At 55.4% G+C, this 10,149-nt stretch overlaps 1 protein-coding gene across 2 annotated transcripts in view; it reads right to left on the bottom strand.

The window, feature by feature from the left end:
* TKT (transketolase) overlaps positions 1-8,402 on the bottom strand; it is a 25,335-nt gene extending 16,933 nt beyond the window's left edge. Inside the window, exon 1 of one of the 2 annotated variants that reach the window (XM_034998534.1) lies at positions 8,192-8,402. In XM_034998534.1, the coding sequence (XP_034854425.1) occupies positions 8,192-8,298 (107 nt within the window). In that variant the 5' untranslated portion in view covers positions 8,299-8,402. Of the gene's footprint in view, positions 1-43; positions 152-8,191 lie in introns of those variants that run through there. The other variant, XM_034998536.1, reaches the window with a different exon arrangement.
* Positions 8,403-10,149: the final 1,747 nt, after the last annotated feature.

Raw genomic sequence — 10,149 nt, 5'->3', positions numbered from 1 at the left:
ACGGAAACATGCCCGATGCCAAACCCAAGGGCACATGCAGCACCTGGAGTTCACGCGCCTCCCTCCTCCCCTGCCAGTTGACCCCCCATACTGGGTTAGGGGGTGAGTCACTCCCCACGCAGACACATTAGTAGAGAAATCCCAGAACTGTCCATGCTGGTTTAGTACCACGTTCCCAGCATACACTCAGCTTATACTTAGCCATCTCTATGAACTCCCGGTCATGGGGAAAAGACACTAGGCCTGAAAGAGGGAGGTGAGGAGACATAAATAGGAAACCTTGCTCTGCGGGGCTGGGACCCCTCTCCCTTGTCCCTCGTGCTGAACTTAGCTGGAGGACAGCCCAGTCAACACCAGTCAGGCTGACCTCCTGCCTCCCCGGCCTCCCAGGGCAGCCCAGTCTCTGAGGATCCTGTCTCAGAAATGTGCTGACCCCATGAGGAGAAGTTGGGGAAGGGGGTGGGTGGAGAGTGGGCCAACCTGCGCAGGGGAGAAGGTGGGCAGACAGACAGCAGACAGATGCAGGAGCTCCCCCTGCCCCGCCCACCCGGTGAGCCCAGGGCAACATTCCCCGACAGGGGCTTCAGGGATCGATGATGTGGCTCAAGCCCTTTCTACACGTGGTGGAAGCATGCCCAGGCCTGGCCAGAGATGTGGTGGGAGGGAGAAGGTCAGGTAGGAAGAGACACCAGAAGCTGAAGAGTAACCCTTCCCTGCTAGGCCCATGAGGGGCGAGCCTACAAGGTTATTCCCTCCAGAGCCCACATCCTGGCCTCGCTCCTTGCCTGTCCTCGTACCCACAGAGACAAGACGTACAGACCAAGTGCTTCACCTCCCTGAGGCTCAGCTCCTTCATTTGTAAATGGGGATGCTAGGTGGGGGCATGAGGAGGCCCTATAAGATAATGCATCTGAAGCCAGTTCATCACTGGCCACCACCATCTCCTGGAAGACCAGATGCCAAACCGCCCGGTGCTTCCAACTCTTCATGTGCTGGTGGGAACCGTGACGCCCTGAGGACAGGAGGGAGGGAAGAACCAAGCCAAAGACTGAGATGGTTACTTGTGAGCTCAACCTACTACAGGACCTTCAGGGCCGAGAGTGTATGGAGCCTGTGGCTTCCCCTGCAACCCCAACTTGTCTGGGGGGAGGGGGACATCTGTGGGTGGAGCCCCCCCCGGGTGTTGTGACACACCCATGGATGCAAACTGGCTAGACAGCTGGCGGGGCGCAGCGTGGGGGAGAGAGGACACTTTCTGTCCTACCCTTTGTGACGCACAGGGGGCTACAAGTTTGTCCCAAACCTGCACTGGCCTGAACAGTCACTCCCAGTCCCAGTTTAGCCAGTCTGTGAAGGGGGCACTGATGGGGAGAGCAAGGCCTAAGTGTCTCAAAGGTCCCACCTAGCGGAAGACACATTCTTCCAGGCATCCCCACTCTCCTCCCTTTAGCACACACTCCACCTGCTCACCAGCTTCCCTGCAGGAGTAGAGAGAAGGTCCCTCACCCCTTGGCAAGGCTGCTCTCCATTACCAGGACATATGGCTGCTAGCTCCATAAAATGACCCCTCTTCTGCCATACTCCAGCTGGGCCCACATCACAAGGAGCCACAAGGCTCCTCGGCAAATGAACAAACCAGGGAGGCCAAGCACCTACAACAGCCTCACGGAGGCAAGCCTCAGTGTGTAGAAGTACAAAGAGATATAATCTGCTGTGAAAAAGAAATATGTAGTACCCAACGAAGAAACTAAAAACCACAAGAATTGAAAACCCATAGCTAAGAAACAACTTAAAAAGACAGTAGAGAGATAATAAAGAATAGAAACTCATGGAATGGGAAGCAAATATACCAAAAAAAAAAAAAAAAAAAAGCTAAGAGTTAGCTCCTAAAAAAAAAAAAGAGTATAAATTTAGTAAACTTCTGATAAGGCAGGATCTAGAAAAAGAAAGGGCAAGTCCCAAAAATGGAAGGACAGGCCTAACAGATGATAGGCTACTCCAAACAACCTGATGCAAATAAATTTCAAAACAGAAAAATGTCTAGGAAAAAATAACTTACCAAAAATAATAATAACTTACCAAAACTGACTCAAGAAGAAATAGAAAACCCGAGTCATCTTTTAACGGTTACAAAGAAACCAATCAGCAGGGGCAGATGCACATTCCCTAAGGCCCAGCAACTGCATCACAGAAACCCTCCCCCAGCCAAATGTGCACGTGCCTCGCTTCATATGTGCTCCAGGAAGGACAGGGGCTGTCCTTGCATTGTCTGCAGTGGCCACACCGGGAGGCACCCACGTGTGCATCAGCACAATAGGGTAATCACACTCCGCTCACAGAACAGAATGCTCTGCAGGGCAGTGACAATGAGTGAACTACACAGATCCAACACCAGCCTTCTCTCACAACTATACCATGCGAGCAAAGTGCACTGCAGAAGATCTGCAGACCAGAGAAGACCATCCTATTTATGGAAATATACAAATGTTATAAAACGAGAAGGAAAACAATGGAATGAAAATGCACAGTTCAGGGTGTAGCTCTTTCTGAAGGTGGAGGGACACCCAGGAGTTTTAAAGCACTGCAATGTCCTAGTTCTTAAGCTTGGTGGTAGGCACATCCAGGTGTATTATTTATAACATACGTGCATCATTTACACTCTTTTTGAGGTATATATTTATTTAAACAAAAATACTCAGAAGGGAATCCCAGCATGCAGGGTGGAAGTGACCCTTGGAAGCAGTCCTTGTTCTTCCTGTTCCCGGAACTGCCCTAGCTGGAAAGACTCTGCCTCCAGACCTCACAGCAATTCTTCTGAGGTTTAACCCCCATGCCACCTCCTCTGAGAAGCCCTCCCTGACCACACTATCTACAAAGACCTCTTCTTCCCCTCACTTACACCTGCCACCACCTGACATGACATGGCTATTTACTGCCTGTTTATCCTACTGCAACACAAGCCCCACAAAGGTAGGGACTTTGAGCCTTTCCATTGTTGTAGTCTTGGGCCTGAACAGCACCTGGCACAAAGTGCACAAATGAATAAATGATGTATCTTGGCTCTGAGATCCTAGGGATGTGACCTCTCTGAGCCTCAGTGAACTTGGGAATAGTAACAGAACCTTGCCGAATGAGGGAGTGTGTGTGTGTAAAGAGCTTGGCACAGTTCCCAGAAAAATGGCAGTTGTTCAGTATTTTTGTTTAACGTATCAGAGATTAAGTCTAACCTCTTCCTCATTTTGAAGATGGAACCTCTAAGGCCCACAGAAGGGAAGTGACTTGCCCAAGGTCACAGATTCTACCATTAGAAGGGCAAGGACACAAGCAAAATGCTAAGAGAAACTGACGAGCACATAAAATGAGGTACATCCACACAATGGAATATTCAGGAATAAAAATTAAGTACTGCCACATGACCATATGCAGGGCCTTCCAAACATGCTAAGTGAAAAAAGTCAGACCCCCAAAATCCCATTCTGTATGATTCCACTGATACGAAATGTCTGGAAGAATTAGATTTACAAAAAGTAGATTAGTGGTTGCCTGGGAGCTGGGGATGGTACAAATGAGCACGAGGGACCTTTCAGGAGTGATGAAGTGTCCTAAAAATTGGATGTGGTAAATTCCCTAAAACTTATTGTAAATAACTGTTAATTTACTAAATTTATGGGGCACCTGGGTGGCTCAGTCAGTTAAGCATCTGCCTTCAGCTCAGGTCATGATCTCAAGGTCCTGGGATCGAGTCAGGTCTCCGCTCAGCAGGGAGCCTGCTTCTCCCTCTCCCTCTACCCCTCCCCCTGCTCGCACTCGATCTGTCTTTCAAAAAAATAAAATCTTTAAAAAATTTACTAAGTTTACTAAAAGCCACTGAACTGTACACGTAAAATATTATGATTTGCATATTATACCTCAACAGAGCTGTTGCAGGTTTGTTTTTCAAAGGAGGATAAAAGATGGGGAGCAGCCAGTAGAGGAAGTTCTCAAATGTCCACATTCCCCCGTCCAGTTGTGCAGCCCTCAGAGATTCATTCAGGCTCCAAGTGCAACTTCTGAGCAAGAAGCCTGAACGGTGCATGCCCTAGTCAGCCAGACCCACCTGCTGCTGGAGTCTATCCCCTCGGCCCCACAGGCCCCCCTCAACTCTGAGCAGACCCTGCCTCATCGTTCAGGACAAGAGCACAGAGACTGCCTAAGGACCCACCTCTGGGCAGGTCCCAGCCCTCAGAGTGCCCCGGACATCCAGGGCAGATAGCGGTGGTCTGTGGCAACAAGAAAGTTCCGGGTTTTGTGGGACCAGGCTCTAGTGACCACAGGCCTGCCTAACAAAGTCCAGGGATCAGTGCTCTGACAGGGGCCACAATGCAGGCAGGGCTGATGAGAAACCATGAAAACATCTCAGCCAGACCCTAAGCAGATTTCCGGTTTCCAGAAACACGGACCACCAGCCCTGCTGAGTTCAGAGGTCACTCAGGCAAAGAACTGAGTCACTCTAGGACAGCCTCGTGTTTTCACACCGAGTTGGGAAATGCTGCTGCTGGGGCAATCTCAACGGGCCGTACTCTTGCCTCAGTCAGCACCAGGCTGGGGTAGAAAGCAGCCCCAAAGGAGGAGGCCCTGGCAGCAGCTTTCTGACCAGAAAGACAGGGCTTCCATGGGGCCAGAGACTCAAAGGGGCCTGGGCCATGAAGGGGCCCTCTGAGCAGTCAGCCAAAGCATCCCCAAAAGCCAGAGCTGGGGAGCAGGTGCTTCCAGCCCCTTCAAAGTCACATGGGCCTCCAGGATGTGAAGCCCGTAAGAGCAGGTGGCAGGACCCCAGAGCTTGCTCATTCCACTCCCCCAGTCCCACTCCTGAGGGATCCACTTGGAAAAACCACCTATCTATGGACTTCTTTAAAGATAGAGAAACTTCCCTGGGATGGGAAGGGCCTTCCTGACAAGGGCACAGCCGCTCAGAACAGAGCTGGGGTTAGGTTCCTGTCTCCTGGTGCCCACCAGCCAGGTCTGGCCAGACATGACAGCCCCGGGCAGCCCTCCCAACACTGGGTCAGAGCCCTGGGGACTCGTTAAAGGCACGGCCCCGACCGCCATTCAGGCCTAACTCTGAAGGGGTCCACAGACAACACTTAGCGCTGTTTGGACAACGCCACAGCCGAGCCCGGGAGGATGAGAACTAGAAAAGCTTCATCACCAGCCTCAGCAGCCGGGCCACTTCTGACAAGGCCACCAGGTTTCACTTTTGTGAAGCCTGGATGAGCTGGCTCCTGCCACCGTTCCCGCAGCACGTGGAGGGACAGGACCCCGCAGCAGCTCCGGCCATTGTCAGTGCTGCCCCCATAAAGGGCTCTCTGTGAGGGCTTTGTCCCTCAGCTCCTCCGACACAGAGGCCGGTGTCCTCACTGCCGAGGGCCTGCGGAGCTCCGCGGACATCGGGTCAGTGATGGCACAGGAATGGGAAAGCTACCAAGAAATCGGGACCTCCCCGCATCCTGAACCCGGAAGGTGTGAGCACAGTCCCTGGGGGGGACCACGGAAAGACCCCAGGGCGTCAGCTCCCCACAAAAGGGGCATCCTTGGGGAGGCTCACTTGGGCTGTGGCTACTGCCCAGACTGGGCCAGGGCCTCAAGGTGAACATGCAGGGATCGGAAGAGCGCCCTGTCCCCAAGTCCTCTGCAGCCATCTCGGGCGCGCACACAACGCTCAGCACACACCCCTAACCACCCCTCTTGTGACCGTGGTTGTGTAGCAGCATTACTTCCTACTGGAAAAACAAAGTTGTTCTCTAAGTCTCTCCTGCGTCTTTACACACTGGCAAACACACAGGAATCAGTCTCAGACACTCTTTGTTTTGGCGACTGGACACTTTTGAGCTCAGGGAGCTCCTCCAAAGGCATTACAATGTAAACCTGCATGTAACTCTCAGCCAGTACAAACTGTATCTTTTGCCTGTAGGTTTTTAACTACCTAACAAAGTCCCAGGAGACCCACCCCACACCCCTTTCTTTGGGAGCCTCCCCACAGCTGTAATGTTGCGTTATTTCTCTCTGAGCGCCCCCAGACTGACTGACATCTGCTATTGCTGCACCTGGTCGTCCCAACTTCCCTTTGGGAGCCCCCTAAGGTTGTAATGTTAGGTCATTTCTCCGAGTGCCTTCAAGCTGACCCGACTGATACCCTCCATCACTGCACCTGTCCTCCTTTCCAACTTCTGTTGTCCGGCCTGGCCCTGCCTGGCCAGCCCCAGAAGTCTTACAATCAAGACAAGCCCCTCGCTGGGCAGCGCGGAACAGACAGCCACCAAAGACCAGCTTGGGCAACTCGCCGAACACCCTGGTCTCAGGAAATGTAAGAGCATCTCCCTCAAACAGTTATTCTCAAATTGCACGAGGAAAGATTAGCAATAAAGGATGCTCTGTGTCACGCCAGGGATACCTATTTGGGTGCTTGGTGACCCTGTAATTGTCTGCAGGTCATGTCTAGCCCTGCAAGATGCTCAGATATGTAACACTACTTAATCAGGTAACTGCTGTCTCTCCAGCTAGATCCCCAAGAGCCTGGCTAGACAGTTCCTAGCACACAGTAGGGCTCAATAAAGCCCTTCGGGGTGAGTGACCCCCTGAAATGGTCAAGGGAAGGGGACCCAGTAGTACCCAGCAAGCAATACAAGGTATGCGGACCTACTGTGTGCCAGGCTATGGAGAGGGCACCGCGAGTAAGCCAAAGCCCTGCCTAAGCAAGCGACACCACAAAGAATGGGTAAGTTTGACATAAACCCAATGGAGATAATGGATCCAAAGCATTCATGGGGTTGGGGTGGGAGAGAAGCCGCCTGCCAGGAGAGGTCTAATCCCTTCTGAGAACTGGATGTCTTAAAGGCACAAATGGTGAGTGAGTACCCATCCTGAAAGTCAAAAGAGATTTACTCATTAACAATATATCCTGTATGACACTGGCCAGAAGCTAGAATTTTGTCATTGTTCCCAGGACACAGCTCGGTTGGAAGGGTTCCTGGAAATCACCCCCTACCCCCTATCACTTCAGTCCCACACAGTGCAGTCTCCCAGGCCTCATGCCAGGGCCCAAGGGTGGCGCTGGAACCCTTGAAACCATCCAGTGCATGGGAGCTACTATTGTTCCCATTTTACAGAGTGGGAAACAGCCTCTGAAGTAACTCACTGGCTCACCCTCCCAACCACCTCCCCAACACCTCCAGCTGCAAGGTGGCCTGTTATTATCAGCGTCCCTGCTACCTTCAGAGGAGGCTCCTTGGGATCAGCAGCTGCCTTTCTGCACCTTCTGAGCCAGAAAGGCTGGCGGGAAAGCATGTTGGGGGATGGGCCTCCTGTCCCTCCTTTGGGGAAAGTGCATCTGGCAGCGGGCCCGGCCCTGGAACTCGGTCCTCGGTTCTCTTAGCCTTGCAAGTCTCCCCTCCCACTCCTCCCGCCTCCAGCCGCAGGTCACATCTTCGACCTCCCCTGCACGCCGCGTGCCCGGGTTCTGCACCCACATGACCACCTTCCTCCCCACTCCCCAAGCCTGGCATCTCAGCAGAGGCCCTGCTCCAGACTCGGACCCCAAACCAAGGCTGGCAGGACCGTGAAGCGGCGAAGGGGCGGAGTCGTGTGAGGTGGGGAGAGGACCGGGCCCCAGTCTCCCTGCAAAATGAGGGATTAAAACAGGCGCTCTCGCGTCGAGCAGCTTGCATTTCAATTCCAGCTCTCGCTGTGTGTCGCACTGGGCAACTGACTCAAACTCGGGGCCACGGTTTCCCTCCCCATCCGCAAGGTGGAACGTAGGCAGTGGCGCCCACACAGGGCCGCGCGTGCAGAGCGCACCGCGCAGGGCCGGGCTCTCGGCGACGGCGCAGTCACGGTGGGCCTCCCCGCCCGGGTTCCCGAGCCCCGTCCCCGCGCCGCGGAGCAGCTGCGGAGCCGGCGCCCGGCCAGGGGCAGGGCCGGCCCGAGGCGCAGCGGGAGCCCCGCGGCCCAGCGGACGGAAGCCCGGGCGAGAGCGCGCGCCGCAGCGGAAGGCGCCTCCGGCCCGGGCCGGGCGAGGCGCGCGTCCCCGCCACCTGACCGCGCCCCGGCCGCCTCCCTCGAGGAGGCTTCGTGCAGCGCGACACGGAGCCGGCGCGCCCGCAGTGACCGCGGCCTCCGGAACAGCGCCCTCCCGGGCTCCGCGGCGGGCACTCACCCCGAGCCGGCCGCCGTGGTGGCCTGGATGGAGCCGATGCGCAGGCGGTTGGCCATGTCCTTCAGGGCCTGCAGCTTCTGCTGGTCAGGCTTGTGGTAGCCCTCCATGGCGCGACCGGGCGGGCAGAGGATGGGGAGGACGAGGACGCGGAGACGGACAAGCGGCGCGGCGGCTCCGGGGGCGACTGGCGGCGGCCGAGGCCGGGCACCGCGCGGGGGCGCGTTAAGACTCCCCGGGCCCGCCCACGGGGGCGGGGCGCCGGCATCACCCCAGGCCTCCGAGCCGCGGTGGGCCGACCTCGGCCCGCCCCCGCCCCGCCCCGCCCCGCCCCCCGGCCGCCCGAGCTGCGCCAGAGCCTTCCGGCGCCGTTCCGGGAAGCCCAGGCCCGGGCGCGCCTAGGGACCCAGCCCGAGTCTATCCACTTGCCTAACTTTCCCTTCCCCCGGCCCGTCCCCCGGCATTTGCTGGGCCCCTCCCCCGGGCTGCCAGGCTCCTGAAGCAGAACTGCCCTGCTGGAATTGACTACACATACAAGTAATAATAGTCACTCCAGGTTCTAGGCTGGGCTCAGAGTTTGCCTGACTCGCATCTTCACCGCCTTCTTCCCCTCCACGCAGCCCTGGGTGGAATTGAGAGGGGGAAACCCTCATTGGTAACCCATTTTACAGATGAGCAAATTGAGACCTGCAGGATCAATCAAGGTCACAGAGCTGGTGGATGCGGGGCTCTGTCCTAGCAGAATGGCTCCATCTACAAGCCGCAGCCCCAAGAGAGCAAGCCCAGGGCTTTAGGGGCCTGTAAGAGGGATGGGGATTATGAAAATGAGAATCACAGCAGTAGTAATGATACTACCAGCTGACGTTAACTGAGAAATTACAAGTGGTAGGCCTTTCACAAATTATTAGAGCCTAATAACACTGATGACCCTTAGGGAGACTATTGGGTTTGGATCCAAGTCTGTAGGGACAGGTGCACCCACCTCTGCTCTTACCAGACCCTTTGACCCCCAGGGCAATGGGGCTCCCCATAGTGGCGGGTAGGGAGGGGACTGCCATCACAGACACTGTTTATGCCCAACACCCATGCCCCATGCGGTTGATACCTTTTAGGGTGGATGCCTCACACAGAAGGAAGCTCCATTTTACAGAGAGATAAAGAGGGGCCCCTCAAATTGGTGGCTGGGCAGGGGCGTGCACCAGAACTGCCTGATGCTGAGCCTCTGAGAGAGCCAAGGGAGGGACCAGTGGACACGCCCTGCCTGTGTCCCCTCTGTGGCCTTTGCCTAGTCCACATTCAGAGCTCTGGGTCATGGGGGACAGTGAGTCCCCCACCCCACCCCCAGATGCTCGTTGGCTGCTCCTCAACTGGTCTGGTTCCCAGATGCCTGGTCAGACCCCAAGAGGGGCATGTCACGGCAGCTAGCCTGCACAGGTCCACCCACCCAAGGCTGGCCCCATAGCTGGTGAGGGCTGCAGAATCAGGGCGAGGTATCTGTACCATGGTCAGAGGCCTGGAAGGGGCCACCTTTGCCCTCAGGCTGCTCACAGTTTGTTAAAAGAAGACACAGCCGGGGCCTGGGTGGCTCAGTTGGTTAAGCGACTGCCTTCGGCTCAGGTCATGATCCTGGAGTCCTGGGATCGAGTCCCGCATCGGGCTCCCTGCTCGGCAGGGAGTCTGCTTCTCCCTCTGACCCTCCTCCCTCTCATGCTCTGTCTCTCATTCTCTCTCTCTCAAATAAATAAATAAAATCTTAAAAAAAAAAAAAGGATTTAGGGGCACCTGAGTGGCTCAGTCGTTAAGCATCTGCCTTCGGCTCAGGTCGTGATCCCAGGGTCCTGGGATCGAGTCCTGCATCGGGCTCCCTGCTCGGCGGGAAGCCTGCTTCTCCCTCTCTGACTCCCTCTGCTTGTGTTCCCTCTTTCACTGTGTCTCTCTCTGTCAAATAAATAAAATCTTTA

Source organism: Mirounga leonina, unplaced genomic scaffold (assembly GCF_011800145.1).
Source record: "Mirounga leonina isolate KUSES-001 unplaced genomic scaffold, KU_Mleo_1.0 Mir_94, whole genome shotgun sequence".
NCBI lineage: Eukaryota > Metazoa > Chordata > Mammalia > Carnivora > Phocidae > Mirounga > Mirounga leonina.
The sequence above is the reverse complement of the archived record's forward strand: the minus strand, read 5'-3'. Positions and strand labels throughout refer to the sequence as shown.